At 34.9% G+C, this 19,875-nt stretch overlaps 4 protein-coding genes across 4 annotated transcripts; 3 read left to right on the top strand and 1 right to left on the bottom strand.

Moving 5' to 3' along the window:
* Positions 1 to 2,562: 2,562 nt before the first annotated feature.
* Positions 2,563 to 3,371, top strand: LOC107061952 (uncharacterized). Its single transcript, XM_015312003.1, has 2 exons — positions 2,563 to 3,174; positions 3,276 to 3,371. The coding sequence occupies exons 1-2, from the start codon at positions 2,563 to 2,565 to the stop codon at positions 3,357 to 3,359; spliced, it is 696 nt and encodes a 231-aa protein (XP_015167489.1). The 3' UTR covers positions 3,360 to 3,371.
* A 7,252-nt stretch (positions 3,372 to 10,623) lies between these two features.
* On the bottom strand, positions 10,624 to 12,555 carry LOC107061962 (uncharacterized). Its single transcript, XM_015312028.1, has 2 exons — positions 11,126 to 12,555; positions 10,624 to 10,775 (listed from the first exon to the last, which is right to left on the bottom strand). Exons 1-2 carry the CDS (start codon positions 12,318 to 12,320, stop codon positions 10,741 to 10,743), a joined length of 1,230 nt encoding a protein of 409 aa, XP_015167514.1. The 5' UTR covers positions 12,321 to 12,555; the 3' UTR covers positions 10,624 to 10,740.
* A 4,065-nt stretch (positions 12,556 to 16,620) lies between these two features.
* LOC107061951 (uncharacterized) lies at positions 16,621 to 17,399 on the top strand. Its single transcript, XM_015312002.1, has 2 exons — positions 16,621 to 17,226; positions 17,316 to 17,399. The coding sequence occupies exons 1-2, from the start codon at positions 16,621 to 16,623 to the stop codon at positions 17,397 to 17,399; spliced, it is 690 nt and encodes a 229-aa protein (XP_015167488.1).
* Positions 17,400 to 18,768: 1,369 nt separating this feature from the next.
* LOC102585629 (gibberellin-regulated protein 6-like) lies at positions 18,769 to 19,567 on the top strand. The gene is made up of 3 exons (XM_006354719.2): positions 18,769 to 18,902; positions 18,986 to 19,019; positions 19,219 to 19,567. The coding sequence occupies exons 1-3, from the start codon at positions 18,807 to 18,809 to the stop codon at positions 19,398 to 19,400; spliced, it is 312 nt and encodes a 103-aa protein (XP_006354781.1). The 5' UTR covers positions 18,769 to 18,806; the 3' UTR covers positions 19,401 to 19,567.
* The last annotated feature ends 308 nt before the right edge of the window (positions 19,568 to 19,875 follow it).

Below are 19,875 nucleotides of genomic sequence, written 5' to 3'. Positions count from 1 at the left end.
AACAGATGAAGTCACTGACAAAACTATGGATGATGCAGGACCATATCAAAGGCTAGTGGGAAGACTACTCTACTTAACAATGACTAGAGTGGATATAGCATATGCAGTACAGGTGTTAAGTCAATTTATGCACAAACCAAAACAATCACATATGGATGCAGCTTTGAGAGTGGTAAGGTATATGAAAGCTGAGCCAGGACTTGGACTATTGATGCCCTCCGAAAACACAGACAAGTTAATGGCATATTGTGACTCTGATTGGGGAGGTTGCATTGAATCGAGGAGGTCTGTTACTGGATATATGGTGATGTTTGGTAAAGCCTTGGTGTCTTGGAAGTCAAAGAAACAGAACACAGTGGCTAGGAGCTCTGCAGAAGCTGAGTTTATGTCCATGGCATCAACTGTGGCTGAGATAACATGGTTAGAAGGTTTATATAAAGAGTTAGGAGTGAGTATCACACAACCAGTGCAGCTATTTTGTGATAGTAAAGCTGCAATTCAAATTGCGGCTAACCCTATCTTTCATGAGAGAACCAAACATATTGACATAGATTGTCATTTTGTGAGGGAGAAGATTATGCAGAACTTAATTCAAACACATCATGTATCCACCAAGGAACAACTGGCTGACTTACTTACCAAGAGCTTAGGGAAGCTACCACATGATTACTTAATGTCCAAGCTTGGGTTGAAGAACCTCTTTCAACCATCAGCTTGAGGAGGGGTGTGAAATTGTGTACAACTAATAGAGTCCAGCTGTTTCTAGTATAAAGCCTAAGTATTCTTTATGTAACAGATTAGCTAGAGTTAGTTACTGTAGTGTCAGAGTTAGTTATTCTTAGCTACTGTTCTATAAATAGTGATGTATTAGAACTTAATAGATTAGATGCTTTTATTGATAATGAGAAGGTTCGTTCCTCATTCTCCCATGTATCTTACTGCATCTCCTGTCTAGATTCATTCACCATTTCTGTTTTCTCTGCAATTCTTCAGCTTGTATTAATTCATTTCTTTTGCTATGTGTACTCTATATATGTCCTTTTTGATTGGTGATTTTTTTCCGAATTAGTTAATTCTTCTGATTTTGCAGGAGCTGAAAGCATCTTTTGAGTCGAAAACAGTTCTCACAAGTGTTTTAATGAGCGGTGCAAAGCGGAGAAGAACAGAGTATTAAGCCATAAGACATAATGGAGTTGGATGTTTCAGTTTATAATCTTTGTCCTTTTTAATGGTTTATTTTTGCATTGTATTTTCAGTTGTCCGTTGCTTATATATCTTAGTACTACTTTGTCTAGTTTGAGTTTCTTTTTTAAATAGATTTTATCTGCTTGGTTCCATCTTTAATTTCCACATCTCTTCTCAAAAAAATTAATATAATCGAACTTTAGTAGCTTCATCACTGCCCAAAAAAACAGGTGAATGGAATCTTTTTATTAAAGACAGCATACACAGTGTTCAAGTTGATACCAAAACCACTAACAGCCTCATCAGAAGGAGAAGTTAAGTGTCCTTCATCTTTTGACGCTATCATAATGGTTAGGCAAGTAGGGGCTGATCCAACAGTTTGTCTATGGGTTCAATCTCCAACCCTTAACCTGGATTTTCTGTATAACATTCACCAAAGTTGCTTCAAAAATTGAGTTATGGATCCGAAACTCAAACAAGGTGATGGATTCCGTGGTTGAAATCGAAATCTTGAACCAATAGAATTAAAATCCTGAATCTATTTGTTTAGGCTGACATCCATAGTTCATTTCTTTTTTCTTCAGAAACCTAACGACGGTGGTCACCGGCAGTGTTAGAATGTGAAAGAGAAAATCAACAGTCCTTTTACAAAGTCATTAAATGAAAACCTTTTGAGCCTTGGTGTCAATCAATAGCTCCTTTTTTTTTCCACCTTTGTTTGGGTCATAGTCCCTTTCATTTATTCTGAATGAGATATGTATATGGTGATCCAATTTTAACTCACACGAGTTCCACCAAATAAGAATTCATATAAATCTTTTCCATAAAGTAACAAAGTATATATCTATGGGTAAATGCTAAATGATCATAACATTTAGCCAGAAATTTAAAAAATCTATAATATCTTTTTTATTTTAAAATAAACTGATTTTTTTTCTATTTTTAAATTAAAAGGATAAAAATGATTAAAAAGATAAAATAACATAGGTAAAATACCATACTGGCCAAAAGGATTTTTCCTATATCGATATGAATTTATTCACATAAACTTACACAACGGCCATAAGAGAAAGAAAATGATTTACTTCCTGTTTGTTGGCGGCAGTATTAGAGTCTGACTATTCGATACAAATACAAGTGTGCATTTAATTTTAAATATTCTCTGTTTTTAGTATTAATTAATTGAAAACTCCTTGAACTCTACACATTTTGAGATCAACGAAGAGATTCTTGATTAGTGTACCGTTTTGTATTGCAATTTGGTGACTGTTACGCTACTTATTTAAAATGATGAAGCTGCAAGCGGCACTATTTAAGAGTAGCTACCTCGGAAAATTAATATTGGCTGACTGCTGAGTGCTTTAAAATACTGACAAAATGGCGACTGATGAGAACAAATTGAGCATGAAGCTTTTGATCGACACCAAGCTGAATAAAAAAGTAGTATTTGCTGAGGTTGAAAAAGATTTTGTTGATTTCCTCTTTTACATTCTTACATTGCCATTGAGTACTGTTACTAAGCTTCTTAAGGATAAAGGAATGAATGGGTGCTTGCCTAACATCTACGAGAGCGTAGAGAATCTGAATGACACTTATATGAAGTCTAAGCAACTCATTTTACAACCAAAGTGTCCTGTTAATATTTCAAAAGCTCCTCTTCCATTGCTTGATGGCATTCCTACTCCAACTGCTCTTTATAAATGTTCCACCTCCTACTGCACTGTTTATGTCACCGATGATCCTGCTAGTTGCTGTCCAAATTGTATGAGCCGTATGTCAATAAAAGTAGCTTATGCAGATCCACCTGGAGTAAAGGAATCTAAGGCAGCAACAGGGGTTTTTGTAAAGGATGTAGTGAAGTACATGGTGATGGATGACTTGGTGGTTAAGCCTCTCTCCGTATCTAACATTACCGCTCTTAAAGACTCCTCTAACATTAAGGAAATTGTTTCATTGCACGAGGAAGTTGTACAGTTTGGAAAGGAAGAGGTAAATAACATGTTTTAGGAAATAAATAGTAGTTACATGTAAATTTCTTATGTTGGACTAGTGTTCTTACTATAGAAATTTCAATACTATCATTTTTGCAGGCGTTGAAATTGCTGAAATCCTCTTTGGAGTCGAAAGCTGTTCTGACAAGTGTTTTCATGAGCCTTGTAAAAGTGGAGAAATAGCTAGTCATTGAACATTTTACTGGAATTAGATATTTGCCTTTTAGTGGCTTTCTTTTGCTTCATTTACCGCTTACGTTGGTTATGATCATCTGCTGATTCTGTTATCATTGGAAAAAGGAATTGTTTTTGGTTAGTTCTCTTCTCAATCATATTATTTTTAGATATTCAGTCATTTTTACCAATCGTCACACAAATAATTTGATCGGATGGCTCAGGTTTCAGCTATACATTTCTCCCTCAAAACAAAATAGCCAAGCCAAACAAAGTAACTGAACTGATAAGGTAGGTTATAAATAACCATTTCATTAATTTTTAATTCAAATAACGATAAATTTTTTAGATTCTTTTTTTTCTTAATATTTTTTTTTTCTAAATTGAAGTAGGATAAGTATCTAATAAAAAAAAATTACTACTAGGGATCAATATATATGTTTATTTGTAAAAGGACTTTTTCGGACTTATTAATAGTGAAAATAGAGGGTTTTTTTAATATACCAATTACCATGACAATAATAATATTTTAGACCAAATTATGAACTAGGGACATTTTTTGTTTAATTTTGCATAGTTTAGCTATATTCTTTTTACCCTTTTCTGTAAACTTAATATTTTAATAAATGATTATAATTAATAACAAAAATACAGTAGCAACAACAATAAATCATTTTTAATTTTTTATCTTTTTTTTTAATTATGTGATATTTTTTTTTTATTACTACGCCCAAATCCAAAAGTACAAAGCTACTTTCAACACACATTTCAAGAGTCGAAGAAAAGGATTATTTTCTTATTACTTCGATGTGGACTATGAGAATTTTGGGTGTGTTTGGTAAGGAGTAAAAAAAAATTGAAAATATTTTTTGATGTTTTTTTATATTTGGTTGGTTCAATGCTCTGCATTTCTTATTTTTTGGTAAATAAATTTCTTTTTAAAAAAAATAGGAGAATGATATTTTTGGATGTAGGAAAAAATAGATTTATCAGTGATATTTTAAATTATTGTCACTTTCCTACTCACCCAATATTCCCTTCCAATTTCTAACCCCATTATCCCATCTCATTATCATAATATTTACTAAATTACATATATTTTGAGATAATACTTTTCTTGATTACTTACAGAACACTTAAAATATTGAGTAAGAAATCTATTTGTTTTGAAAGAAAATATAAATATTTTGAGATAATACTTTTCTTGGTTACCTACAGAACACTAAAATATTAAGTATGAAATCCATTTGTTTTGAAAGAAAATAGTTTCGCAGGAAAACATTTTCTTTTGTGCCATACACATTTTTTATTGCAATTCTAAGTCCTCCACACTTTGATTGAGTCCATTTATTTTTATTTATCTATTATTCTAATAATATTTTTTCATTTTTAACATATTACGAAAAGATAATTATTTTCTAAATCACTATCGAAAACATAAGATTATATATCAATTATAATATTAATATGAGTAATGTAGTACTCCTTTTGTCCAATAATACTTGTTAATTATTGACTTTGCATACTTATTAAAAAATTATAAATAAAAGTATAATTTACTATATCACCATTTGAATATACTCTCACTGTCTAACAATTGTTGTCCACTATATTATTTTGGAATGTCCAACAATATTTGTCTACTTTATTAAATTAATGGATAATTTTACACTTAGTTCCTAATTTACCCTTATCATTATTCATCTCTCTATTACATTTTTCAAGAAATTGTATTTATTATATTCAAAGGGTGATAAAGTAAAATTATCCTTCTATTTATAGTTTCTTAAACGATGTGTCAAGTCCATAGTGGACAACTACTGTTGGACAGGAGTAATAAATATAATGTCTTAAAAAATGTAATAGTGAATGACTATAAACTATAATTAATGATAAGGACTATAAATTATAATTAATGATAAGGGTAAATTAGGAATAAAGTGTAAAATTATAATTGATTTCATAAAGCGAACAACTATTGTTGAACCTTCTAAAATAGTATAGTGGACAACTATTTAAGAAGCAATAAATATTAGGGTTAATATTTCTATATTATTCTTTGATTTTATTAAATTTAATGTTTTGTAAATGCGTTAGATGATAAATAATATTCAATATCAAAGATAAAATTGACACAAAAAGTAAATTATCTCTTGATTTTCAAAATTTGACAAGTATCATTGGATAACTATTTTTAATACAGTAAACAACTATTATTGAACGGAAAAAGTATTATTTTTTAAAAGGCGTGCATGGCGCGAAAGGAAAATACTTAGAAAAGTGCCATTTCTTTGGTCGAAATTTGACACTTAATTGGAACATTCAATGGCAACTCCTTGGATTCTCCGTTTTATTAAGATTAGTGAGAAGAAAATTGATGAATTAGTGTAGCGTTATTTGATGACTGTTAGACTACTCTGTCATCAATATGATGATGAATAAACTGAATCTATTTAAGCATAATTAAGTCCTCATCAATACACAAGTATTTCTGCAAGAACAAAACAAATCATGACTACTTGTAATTCCAAATTGAGTTTAAAGCTTTTGATTGACAGCAAGGCTAAAAAAGTCCTATTTGCAGAGTCTGAAAAGGACTGTGTTGATTTTCTGTTTCACATTCTGTCATTAGGCTTCTCAAGACTAAAGGATTGAATTATGGATGCTTGCCTAACCTCTAAACGATACTTATTTTCAGTCTAACCAAGACAAGGACATCCTTTTAAAACCCAAATCTCCAGTTGGGATATTTTCTGTTCCTTTTCTATCACTTAATATTAATGACGTTCCGGCACAAAAGACATCTTATATATGTGCTAGTGCTTATGTTTGTGGTTCCACCATTTCTACTTATGTTACAGATGTCCCTAATTCTCTATGTCGGAACTGTATGTCCAGAAAGTTGACGTATCTTGCTCCACAGGGAGTGAAGGAGCCTGTGGGTACTACAGGCACTGGTTTTGTAAAGGAAGCAGTGAAATACATGGTGATGGATGATTTGGTTGTTAAGCCTCTTTCCATCGTATCTAGCATTACCGGTCTTAACAAATACTTTAATGCCAAGGATGTTGCTTCCCTGCAGGAGAAAGTAGTAAATTTAGGAATGGAAGAGGTATATACATACAATTCATTCGTTCCAATTTCTGAAAAACTTCCACATAAATTGGTACAAAATAATTGCATATTGCTTATTCTTAATTTTCTCTTACATATGTTTGGTACTGAGAACTTTAGTTAACTCTTATGATCGTGCAGGCGCTGAAGTTGCTGAAGGCATCGTTTGAATCAAAAACAGTTCTGACTAGTGTTTTCATGAGCAGTGCAAAGCAAAAAAGAGCTGTGTAGAGCTAGCACAGAATAAGCTATTAAACATGAGGGAATTGGATGTTTCAGTTTTATGTAATTGTCCTCTTAATTATTACTGGTTTACTTTTGTTTGTAGGTTCAGTTGTGCATTGCTTATAAATCTTACTACTAGTTAATCTGGTATGTTGGTACGAAAGAAAACACCCTTAATGGTCCATACTTCGATCTGTGCTATTATCTTCTTATTTTGTACCAAACACACCTTGAGAGAAAAAAGTATTATTATCTTCTTATTTTGTAGTTAAGTACTTAATTTACTAAAAAGACAATGAATTTTTTATTAGTAATAAAATGTGTTTTAAAAGAAAATGAAGCAATTGTGACTATAAAAGCGCCAAAGTACACCTGACATTTTCCTAATCCACTACCAATTATCATCCAGTTTGGCATAATGACTACTTCTGAGACCAAATTGAGCATGAAGCTATTGATTGACACCAAGACTAAAAAAGTACTATTTGCTGAGGCTGAAAAGAATTGTGTGGATTTCTTGTTTCTCGTTCTCTCATTGCCAGTGGCAACAGTCATTAAGCTTCTTAAGAAGAAAGGTATGAATTATGGATGCTTGCCTAAACTCTATGATAGTGTCTGTTGAATTTCAGAGAATCTGAGATGAAACCTGGTTCACCATTAGTGAAGCTTCGAGAAACAGGAAGAAGAAAAGAGAGCTTTGAGACTGATTGAAGAATTGGGGAAACTGAATTAATGAATTGATCTCAATTGTTCCTTTACAATATATACAATACAATGAATGAGTTTAGCCCAGATTCCAAGATAACAACTATGCTAACAAACAAAAATAACCAACTCTTAACAACTAACCAACTAACTACTAATTAATCTGTCAACTAATTACTAATTAGATTAAGAGCTAAATGTGACGTTATCTCAACACCCCCCCCCCTCAAGTTGGAGGTGAGTAGCTCACAGCCAACTTGTGCAAAATAATGGAATGCTTTGAACTTGGTAAAGGCTTGGTCAAAACATCAGCTAGTTGTTCCTCAGTTGAAATGTGATGAAGGACAATGAGGCCTTCTTGCAGCTTCTCCCTAACAAAATGACAATCCACTTCTATATGCTTTGTTCTTTCATGAAACACAGGATTTCTTGCAATATGAACAGCTGCTTGACTATCACAAAACACAGAAATGGGCAGGTTACATGGCATATGTAGTTCAGTTACCAACCTCTCCAACCATACCAATTCCCCCACTACTTTTCTGACTGCTCTGTATTCAGCTTCTGCTGAAGATAGAGAAATAGTTGTCTGCTTCTTAGATTTCCAACAAATAGGACTATCTCCCATCAACACAATATATCCACTCACTGACCTTCTAGAATCAGGGCAGGCAGCCCAATCTGAATCACAATAAGCAGTGACAGTGTAATTTTTATCATTGGATAAGAAGATTCCTAAACAAGGATCATTCATAAGGTATCTGGGAACATGATATGCAGCCTTCAGATGTGGTTCCCTAGGAGATTGAAGGAACTGACTAAGATGTTGAACACTGAAGGCTATATCTATCCTGGTATGTGTCAAAACGTTCAATTTCCCTACTAACTTTCTATAATGTGTAGGGTCTTTCAACAACACCCCCTCATCTGCCTTGAGTTTAACCGTGGATTCAAGAGGAGATAGGACTGGTCTGCAGGATGAACAATCAAATTCTGTCAATAGATCTGTAGTGAACTTTCTCTGTGAAATCAAAACTCCAGTGTCTTTGTAGAGTATTTCTAATCCCAGAAAGTAGTGAAGTTTCCCTAGATCTTTGATCTTGAATTTGTCATGAAGGAAACACTTTAGAGAACTTATTTCACCAACATCAGTTCCTGTTAAAACTATATCATCAACATAAACAGCAACAAATACAAGAGAAGCACCAGTTTTTCTATAAAACAAGGAATAATCACTGTCTAAGTGAGAATACCCTCTTGAGAAGAGTACTTGAGCCAACTTATCATACCATTGTCGACTTGCTTGTTTGAGACCATATAAAGATTTCTTGAGTTTGCAACATAAGTTTGTATCCTCTACTAGAAGCCCTTGAGGTATGGTCATGTAAACTTCCTCACATAAATCTCCATGGAGGAAAGCATTGTTGACATCTAATTGATACATATCCCAGCCCTTTTTCACAGCTATACTGATTAAGGTTCTAACTGTAGTCATTTTCACTACTGGAGAAAAAGTCTCATTGTAATCAAAACCTGCCTGCTGAGTGTATCCCTTTACCACAAGTCTGGCTTTGTATCTTTCCACTGAACCATCAGCTTTGTGTTTGATTTTGTACACCCATCTACACCCTATTGCTTTCTTCCCTGCAGGTAACTTAACAAGTTCCCAAGTATGATTAGTATATAAGGCCTCAAATTCGGATGTCATTGCCATTTGCCAGGCAGGATCCAACGCTGCCTCTTCATATGAAGATGGTTCAGTGTCATGTGAAATGTTCTGAACAAGGTGTTGACTGTCTGTATTAAAACTAGTAAGAGATGTATGATGGTTAAAAGAAGGAGAGGGTGAGAATGATGATGAAGTTGAAGGTTGTTTTGGAGGTAATGAATAATGGTATTCTTTAAGGTATGTGGGAATGGTGTGTGGCCTTGTGGATCTCCTGAGGTTGTGAACAGTAGTGTCTGGTAGGTCTGTTACTACAGGATCAGTTGGTGTTGGTAATACATTGTTATTAGAGGATAAAGGTATGTAAGCATGATTAGGCAAAACAGTACTAGTGACAGTATCAGTGGTGTCATCATCCAACACATTAACCTTGTAAAAAGAATTATTAGTAGGACTTGACATAGAATTATCAGCAGGACTTGACAAATTAGAATTGGTGATTATTTGCTTTAGTATTGTAGCAAAACTGGTATTTGGTTCTGAAGTAGAGAATGGAAAAACATTTTCACAAAATGACACATCTCTGGAAACATGTATTCTCTTAGTACTCAAGTCTAAAACCTTGTACCCCTTTGTGTTGAAAGGGTATCCTACAAAGATGTGGGGTGTAGATCTTGGCTCGAATTTGCTCTTATGAGTTGTAGTTGTAGGAAAACATAGGCAACCAAAAGATTTAAGGTGTGAATAGAGAGGCCTTTTATCATACAATGTCTCAAAAGGAGTTTTGTCATGGAGAGTGGAATTAGGCAACCTGTTAATCAAATAAGTTGCTGTGAGTATGCACTCACCCCAGTATCTAACAGGCAGTTTGGACTGATACAATAGTGCTCTTGCAACTTCTAGAAGGTGTTTATGTTTTCTTTCCACTACACCATTTTGTTGTGGTGTGTATGGGCAGGTTTTTTGGTGTATTATGCCTTTATTTTGAATATATGCATTTGTTTCAGCATTTACAAATTCTGATCCATTGTCAGTTCTGATAGACTTAACGGTGGTTTGAAACTGGTTTTCCACAAGAGATACAAATGTTTTTATAGTTTGGAGTGTATTGCTTTTGCATGAGAGAAGTTGTGTCCATGTTGACCTGCTGAAGTCATCCACGATGGTCAGAAAATATTTATAGCCATTGTGAGTTATTTCATGGTAAGGTCCCCACAAATCTAAATGGAGAAGGTCAAAAGGTTTAGTACTAGAGGAAGTGCTTTTTGTTGGGAAGGGGGATCTTGTTTGTCTAGCCATGGGGCAAATGGAACATACAAAAGGTTGTTTGGGTGAAAAAGATATGGGAATGGCAGAAATTCCTTTCATCTTAACAAAAGGTACATGGCCTAGCCTGTTGTGCCATAAGAGATCAACATTATTCCCACGAGACATGCATGATAATGAAGGCACAGAGTAGAAACAGAAGCACTTTTATTCCTTTTATCACAAGGTAAGGCAGAAATATCACACAAGGAGTTACATGATTTTGGACTAGGACTCAAAGAACTACAAGGTGCAGAATTCAAAATACTAGAAATAACAGGGAAAGAAAAAACATGTGATCCATTTGCTTGGACTGTAGAGCTTGGACAAGAAGTATGGCACTTTGAACAAAAAAAATAGAGGCCATTTTGTGCTCTACCAATCTCCAGAGGGCTCTCCATTGAAGGGCCCTGCATCAAACAAGAGAAAGAATTGAAACTAATGGATCCTTTAAAATGAGAAACTAGGCAATGAACTGAAATTAAATTGAATCTGAAACTAGGAACAAATAAGACTTTATACAGGATTAAAGATGGATTCAAACGAGCATCACCAATTTCTGTCACTTTTACTCTATAGCCATTTGGTAATGTTACTAGAAAAGGGTAGGGTAATGGTCTGATGTTGGTCAATAGAGATTTGTTAAAGGTCATGTGATTTGAGGCACCGGAATCTATTATCCAGGAGTGAACAGAAAATTGAGAACATTTACATGACAGCTTACTAACATCAACAATTGAAGAAGAGCAAGTTAAGATACCTGCAAAGTTCACAGCTCCACCAAAAATGTTTGCATTCTCTCTAGCTGTAACTGCATTGCTATTTCCTCCTTGAAGCTGAATGTTTTCCAGCAAGTTCATCAGTTGTTCAAGGTGGTGTTTGGAAATAACAGAACTCTTCTTCTCATGACCACATCTATCCTCACTTCCTACATGACTTTTCCCTTTGTTCATGTGATCACGACTAGCATGAGCAGTAGCTGCTGTTCCTACAGCATTCTTGCCTTTAGTGAATTTGAAATCTTCAGGGAAACCATGGAGCCTGTAACATTTGTCCCTTGTATGTCCAGATTTCTTACAATACTCACAAAACAGATGAGACTTATTTGGAGGTTTGCTTCCACTGTTGCTTCCTCCACTGCTACTTCCCCAATTGTTCTTCTGTGGAGTGTAATTTGTTCTGAAATTAGTACTAGTACTGGCAGCATTCACGTGTAGAGAAGTGGACTCCAGATTGAATTTCCCATGAGGCTTTACTTCCCCTTGCTTTTCTTCCTGCACTAGAATGGAAAAGGCTTGAGCCATGGTAGGCAAATGATTCATCATCAGGATACTGCCTCGAACGATTGTGTACACTTCATTCAATCCCATGAGAAAATGAATTAGTCGTCTGTCTTGCTCAGCCTTGTGCATCCTTGCTTTCCCATCACAAGTACACAGACATGTGCACTGAGAACTGGTGTCCAATGTGCTAAGTTCCTCCCAGAGCTTACGCATTTTGGTATAGTAACCAATGACATCGAGATTTTCCTGAGTCAATTCAGTTATTTCTCGCTGCAATTGGTACAGTTTCGCACCATTGGTCTGATCATACCTATCAGCCAATTCATCCCACAACTCTTTTGCGTTGTTAACATATTGCAGGCTATCAGCAAGATCTTTTGAGAGTGAGTTGAGAAGCCACGAGGTGACCATATCATCACATCGTTCCCATTGAGCAAATGTAGCTGAATCGAGATCTGGTTTCACGATTTTTCCATTGATGAAACCTGTTTTGTTCTTCACTGATAGTGCTCTGAGAATTGCTCGTCTCCAGGAACGATAACCTGATCTATCAAATAGAACCGGAACAATTGAAGATCCAGCATTCTCAGATGGATGCATGTAGAGAGCATTAGTGGATAGGATTGGGAGATCCTGAATCTGAACTGGAGGTGTATCAACATTTTCCCCCATGGCTACTGAATATCAATCAACAACAGAAAAACAGAGAAAATAGAGAAGAAACGAAGAGATAAGATGATCGATGCGGAAGAGAGAACCTTACGGCTCTGATACCATGTTGAATTTCAGAGAATCTGAGATGAAACCTGGTTCACCATTAGTGAAGCTTCGAGAAACAGGAAGAAGAAAAGAGAGCTTTGAGACTGATTGAAGAATTGGGGAAACTGAATTAATGAATTGATCTCAATTGTTCCTTTACAATATATACAATACAATGAATGAGTTTAGCACAGATTCCAAGATAACAAACTATGCTAACAAACAAAAATAACCAACTCTTAACAACTAACTAACTAACTACTAATTAATCTGTCAACTAATTACTAATTAGATTAAGAGCTAAATGTGACGTTATCTCAACAGTGTCGAAAATTTGAACGACACCTATATTCAGTCGAAGGACATCCTTTTGAAACCTAAGTCATCAGTAATTGGGACCTCTTCCATTCCTTTTCTATCGATTGATGACGTTCCGGCTACTACACAAAAAACCTTTTATTGATGTTCCAGCAATTTTTCCCACTCATCTGTTTCTGATGGCCCTAATGCTCTCTGTAAAAGCTGTTACCATGGCATGTCAAGAGTGTTGTCGTATGTTGCTCCTCCTGTAGCGAGTGGAGCTGTGGCATCAACAGGTGGTTTTGTGAAGGATGTGGTGACATACATGGTGATGGATGACTTGGTGATTAAGCCTATGTCCACCATTTCTAGCATTACTCTTCTCAACAAGTTCAATGTCAAGGATGTTGGTGTACTTCAAGTGGAAGTTGTTAATTTTGGAATGGAAGAGGTAATCAATTGATTATTGCTATTTTTTATTGGCATAATACATATAAATATGCCCTTTAACTTGGCTTCAAATCACATTTATGCACTTCAACTTTGGGTGTGCACAAGTAGACACTTAAACTTGTATAAAACTGAACAAATAGACACATATGTCCTACATGTCATTTTTTGTCCTACGTGTGCCATGTAAGACTCATGTGTTTACTTGTTCAACTTTATACAAGTTTAAGTGTTTACTTGTGCATATCGAAAGTTGGAAGACATAAACGTAAAATGAAGCCAAGTTAAAAGACACATTTATGTATTATGCATTTTTTTTTCTCTATTTGCTTTTATTTGGGTCAATTTTTTTGTAGGCCCAACTCAATAACTTCTTATCATATATTGGAGGCGTTGAAGTTGTTGAAGGCATCCTTCGAGTCGAAGACGGTCCTGACTAGTGTTTTCATGAGCGCCATAAAATTGTCCAAATAGTCCTATATGTAATCATGGAATTTGGATGTTTCAGTTTATGGTTTTCTTTTGTTTGTTTTCCCGTTGGAGTTGTGTCTGATTTTTATCTAGCTAAGTTCTTATTTTCCGTTTCTAATTAATCAATCTTATTTTGCCTAGTTTGAGATTGTGTTAGTTATGTTCTTTGCTTTACATATACTCGTTGTGTTTGGATTATTTTTGTTACTTTCTTCCTAGTTCATTTAAAAAAGAATGATTTTCTAAAATATTTTTTGAATTTTTTATTTTTTTTAAAACAAATTTACCACTACACTCTCTAGCGATTTTTTATTAAACATAAAAAATATCAATAGGGACAAGTACAAGTAAGGGGGGCTAGGGCTTACTAATCCTAATGAAGTACCTAACTTCTGCTACCTAACAAGCATGAAGAAAACAAAAGTTAGAGAAAACTAAGTATTTTCTGACCGTCCCAACTATGTTGCCTTCCATATGTCTTCTTTTTGCTTTTGTTGCTTCCACTTCTTTGTTGCCTAGGTGATATATCCTCTTCCCTAGCTACTCTATCAAAGCAAATGTCCAACATATTGTCTTCCTCATCTTCATCAAAAGAATCCTCACCCAAATTCACTCCATCTTCATCAAGAGAATCCTCACCCAAATCAATTGTATTTGACACCAAGGCACTTGACTCATTCTTCCTTGCAAGCAAACATTTAGGCACAAATACAAGAGCTTCTGGACTTAATTTGTTATTTAAAGCAGGTGGTGAGACTTGTTTTTCTTGAATCAAATCGTGGTCATTCTCTGTTAACCTTACTTGCTTTCCAGTAGTCTTCAATAAAGCATCAAAGTTATTCGAACATAATAGGTCTCTTGAGGCATTACTAGTATCTTGCCTTCTCACTGTCATGAAAATTCCCAGTCGGACCCTTTTCACTACATGGAGAATTATTTTGACTAGTAGGGGAAAGGCTCCGACTACTAGTTGATTTTTTGTGTGCAACCAGTGTCCAGTTTTTAGTTGGATTCCCGTTTTCAACTTGCAAAATATGCTGCCCAAAATTTTCAGCATCTTCAACATCAGATGTATTCATTATTTTTTGTCCTGAATCCATTAATTTTTTCCCTGAATCAACTCACGGCGCATCAACCCCAACTATTGGTGTTCCCCCTGCGTTTTTAGTTGTATTAGACATCAAATTCAGCCCAACTTCTTTTGATTGCACCTCATTAGTAGCAACCTCTTGGTTATTGCCATCACCTTTGTTTTCGGTAGTTGTTTGAACACCAATATTACTTGTATCAACATCCATTGAGTTTACACGATTTTGCTCGAAAGTGGAAGCAACCAATTGTTGATCTAAAGAAGTAGCTTTACTTTGATTGACATCTCCAATCTTTCTTTTTTCATTTAATATCTCTCTCGCATCGCCTTGATACTTTTCACTATCGGGAGTACCTTTTAAAGCACCTTCAATGGTATCATCAATTTGTTTGTTATTTTGATTTCCTTTCGAAATCAAACGACAACTATCTTCATCATGACCTTGGTGCTTACAATAATTGCAATACAAAGGTAGATTATCATATACAATCTCCTGAAAAACCTCGATCAACTTACCAGATTTTCCATCCACAAACTGCAACCTTATACGATTTGGAAACTTTTCCTTTAGAACAAGTATTACCTTGACCCTAGTCGTTCTAGGTCTTGACTTGATTTGAGTAATTTTATCTATAGTTATTGGTTTCCCAACTGTTGATGATATAGACAACAGAGACTTCTTTGCAAACAAATTTGGAGATAAGTTCGGTAAAGAAATCCAAACCACAGCTAACGTCGTTTTCTCCTTAGGATTATATTCAATGGACCATGGAAAAATCCTACATTGGTGCTCTGCTTCATTGTAGAGAAGATAATTAACTAAGCGAGATAAAGCTAATACATAATCTTCATATAGATCAAACCTCAACAAAATTTGTCTTGGAGCAAGTAAGTCAATTAAACAATTGCCCTTGGTACCAAGATGTTTCGGTAAAATTGACCTTAATACATTCAAATCTGGCGCACCATGGGATAATTTTTACACTACAGCTTGATGTAATCCCTCTTCGATCATAAAGTCTTGCCTTTCCTCCATTGAAAACGTGATAGTGGGTTCTCCATGAATTATTTCGATTGATTTTATAATTGTTTTTAAGTTAATTAGGACAGATTGTTTAGGATTTATAGTATTGGAATTGAAAAGGGTGGCGTATGTGGTGGTTTGGGGTGGTGGGGCGGGCTGAACAGCCTCGAAAGGAGGCCGTCCAGTGGCCGTAGCAGCCATGACTGCTGCCTGCCGACCTAAGGTTTGAAAAGTAGTCCACGTTTTAATTTTAAGAATATGTAATTTAACGAACAGGTAACAATGGTAATCAATCTTTTAACTCTTCACGTGACAGGTTTAAAACAACAAGATTAAAGGAAATGATATTTCTGATATACCTCTAATTTAAGGTTATTAGATTCAAAATACTTTTTTCATTTTGAACTCCCTGTAATCAAAATCAAACCAGGATAAACAAATTGAAATGGAGAGAGTATCGTTTTTTGCTGTTAATCCTTTTATTTCCACGTCGAAAACCCGGGGTTCACACACTCCTTTAGGCATGAGATTAATGAAAAACTGACGAATCAACTTCCAAATGTTGTATTTTTCAACTTTTAATTGTGACCGTTCTTACTCTTTTTTTAAAAAAAAAAAAAAAAACAATTCCTAGATATTCTTGATTAGTGTACCTTCTTTTACTTTGGTCGAAGATCTGACGACCTTCTATTGAATTATTATTCAATGCCAACTCTTTGAATTCTCCTCCTTTTTTAGATTAGTGTAGCCGTCGTCTACATGAAATCTATGTCATTAATATGTTGATGAAGAAACTGCAACTATTTAAGCATATTACCTTCTCGACCATCCATAATACACAACTAAAAAAAAAAACTTCGCAATTTGAGCATAACAAAATGTCGGCTACTTCTGATACCAAATTGAGCATGAAACTTCTGATTGACACCAAGGCTGGCAAAGTCCTATTTGCTGAGGCTGATAAGGATTGTGTTGATTTCCTCTTTCACATTCTCTCATTGCCAGTGGGCACTGTCGTTAGTCTTCTCAAGGAAAAGGGAATGAATTGGTGTTTGCATAACCTCTACAAAAGCGTAGAGAATCTGAATGACACTTACATGAAGTCGAACGAAGCCAAAAACATCCTTTTGAAACCCAAGTCTTCAATTGGAATAATATCTTCCGTTCCTCTTCGATTGCTTAATGACTTTCCGATCACTCAAACGGCTCCTAAGAATTATAAATGTCCTAATTACTCCTGCTCTTATTATACCGATAACCCTAATGTTTATTGTCCACATTGTGATGAATTTGTGGTTAATGTTGCTCCACCCGCGGCAGCTACAAGCACGGGTTTTGTGAAGGAGGTAGTGACATACATGGTGATGGATGACTTGGTGGTTAAGCCTATGTCCACCATCTCTAGCATTACACTTCTTAACAAGTTTAATGTCAAGGATGTTGGTGTCTTGCACGAGAAAGTTGTACATTTTGGAATGGAAGAGGTTAACATTTCAATTTCGATTTAATTATATTACACTACCAGCACCTAAGAAGTGTTCTTACTGACTACAGAATTCCTATTATTTTGCAGGCGCTGAAGTTGCTGAAAGCATCTTTCGAGTCGAAAGCAGTTCTGACTAGTGTTTTCATGAGCAGCATACAAGCGGAGAAATAGAAGAGTCATATTAAACATAATTGAAGTTGTTGTTTAGTTTAATTACTTTTTAATGGTTTCCTTTTGTTTCATGTCCCGCTAGCTTTGATTTATGAGTTGTAGGTTCACCTATATATGAATCTAAGGAGTACTAATTTGTCTGGTTTTGAGATTATTTTGTTCTCTGCTTTTACCCCGTTTTATGGAGTACCTATTCCTTTATTTGGTTTAAAATGTACAGTTTCATTTGGTATGACTTTGTGTTAAATTACGAAATGTTCTGATTGAAGTATGCTGTAATTTAGACGAACTTATTGCTGCTATAGGTAATATGAAAGATAATGTGAATGCAGATGGTAGTAAGGAGAAAATCCAGGTTGGAGATGTAGGTAGCATTGGATTCTAATTCAAAAAGTAGTACTCCTCCTTCCGTACATGTTTGATTTCGTACACCTCTTAAAAAGTACTTCTTCATCTATTCATATTTGTCCAGTATTGATTTGACACACCGTTTATTAAGATCTAGTAAATCATAATGGATGAAAGGAGTAGTAGCTAGTCAAAGGAAATTAATGAGGGCACATGAGGAGGCAGAGGTATTTCCTCTATTGTGCTGTACTACAATAGGTAAAGCATTAATGTCTGTATTGTTGAGGTCGGTATGCTATGATTTAAAGAGATTTCAGTTTCACTGTCTCTTTGCCTCAAGTGTGGGTTTCACTCATTTACTGTAACACCACTTGTTTCCCTTTTAATTTTCACATGCAACTGCCTCTCCAGCTCCTCTCATTATCTGAGAATATAAGATAATGGCCTATCCACAATAATATTACATGTATTTGACCGCATTACTTTTAAGAACGACAAATCTCTTTATGATAAATAGATCCATTTTGCTAGTTCGTTATTACGAAAGTAGGATCCACAACCATAATCTTATACTTGTTACTGTTAGTAAAATGACAAAATCTAACCCTTTTGATATTACAAATGCCTACTTCAAATTTAGAATTCGTCTCTTTTTAAGAATGAAGGAAGAGATGTCTAATTTATTTATTGGCCACTTCTTTTAGGTAAATACATTTATGTCCAATTGGCCAATTGTGTTAATTGAATCCCTCATCTCTTTTGCATTTATTTGAGGCTCTGCCATCATTCTTCAACTACCATTCGCTTCAACTACTAAGCAGTTACAATTTTTCTTTTTATATCCCTTTGCACAACCCCAACACCCAATATTTATGCTTCTACATTTAATGCTCTCAACGGCCAATAGGGAAACTGTAAATCCTGGATTTATTACTAATAAACAATTGTTGCCTTTTTGGCCCTATTTATACTCCAAACCTTTCACTATACTTTGCTTCATACACCACATTTACTTCTACAGTATACTTTGCTCTCCCATTTTCACTAAGAAAATCAAGCATGGCTAAGATTGTTTCAATTCTCCTTTTGGCCCTCCTTGCCATCTCCATGCTTGCTAACACTGTTATGGCTGCAAATGGCAAACACCACCATGCTGTAAGTTAACTTTTTCTTAATTATTGAATTTTCACACTTTCTGTAACCATTTGTTATCTAATATATGTGACAAATTATCTCAGAAAAAGTATGGACCAGGGAGCTTGAAGCCCTCGCGTAAGTATTTCTCTTTTATTTCACTCTCCAAAAGTATTGAGTATCAAAATATCTAATGTTTATAAGCGGCAGAGAAATGTACTAAATAGCTATAAACATTGGATTGTTAGCTCATAAACTTTAAATCCTGAAACCGCTTTGTAATGTTTATGAGAACTTTTAAGTGATGATTGCTTTTTGTTCTGTTGTATTTTACCAGAATGTCTACCACAATGTACGAGGAGGTGTAGCAAGACACAGTACCACAAGCCATGCATGTTCTTCTGCCAAAAATGTTGCAACAAGTGTTTGTGTGTTCCACCTGGTACTTATGGAAACAAGGCTGTTTGTCCCTGTTACAACAACTGGAAGACCAAGGAAGGAGGACCTAAATGCCCTTAAATTACTTTCTATTTTCTTCATCTAATATGTCTACCTTATCTTCTTGTTTTTTTCTCCTATTGCACTTTTATCTAACCCAAGTGGTTATATATGTAATATGACCATATTTCCAGTTTGAATGGAACAAAAATAATACTTGCATTTAATGTTTATACTCTTGCTAGAAAGTTTAATGTTCCTTTGGACCAAAAGTTTGGTGTGGCCAATTATTTTGGTTAATAAGAGATCATGTCTGGCCAATTATTTTGGTCTACTGTTCTGTTTTTCTATTTCTACAACAAAATTAGGGTAAATTTCACAAATACCCACTCTAATTGAAAATTAAATATCGTCATATGCAATTGCTGGTTTACCTATGTTTTCATCTTCTGCTTTTAGAAAAGGGAAAAAGGACATTATACTTTACGTATATATTTACCCTTGCCGTCAATTTTTTAGGCTGTGTATACCCTCAACCCAAACGAAGGGACACGTG

The sequence above is a fragment of the Solanum tuberosum genome, unplaced genomic scaffold, assembly GCF_000226075.1.
Source record: "Solanum tuberosum cultivar DM 1-3 516 R44 unplaced genomic scaffold, SolTub_3.0 scf00180, whole genome shotgun sequence".
Taxonomy (NCBI): Eukaryota; Viridiplantae; Streptophyta; class Magnoliopsida; order Solanales; family Solanaceae; genus Solanum; species Solanum tuberosum.
This window is presented reverse-complemented; position numbering and strand designations above follow the sequence as displayed.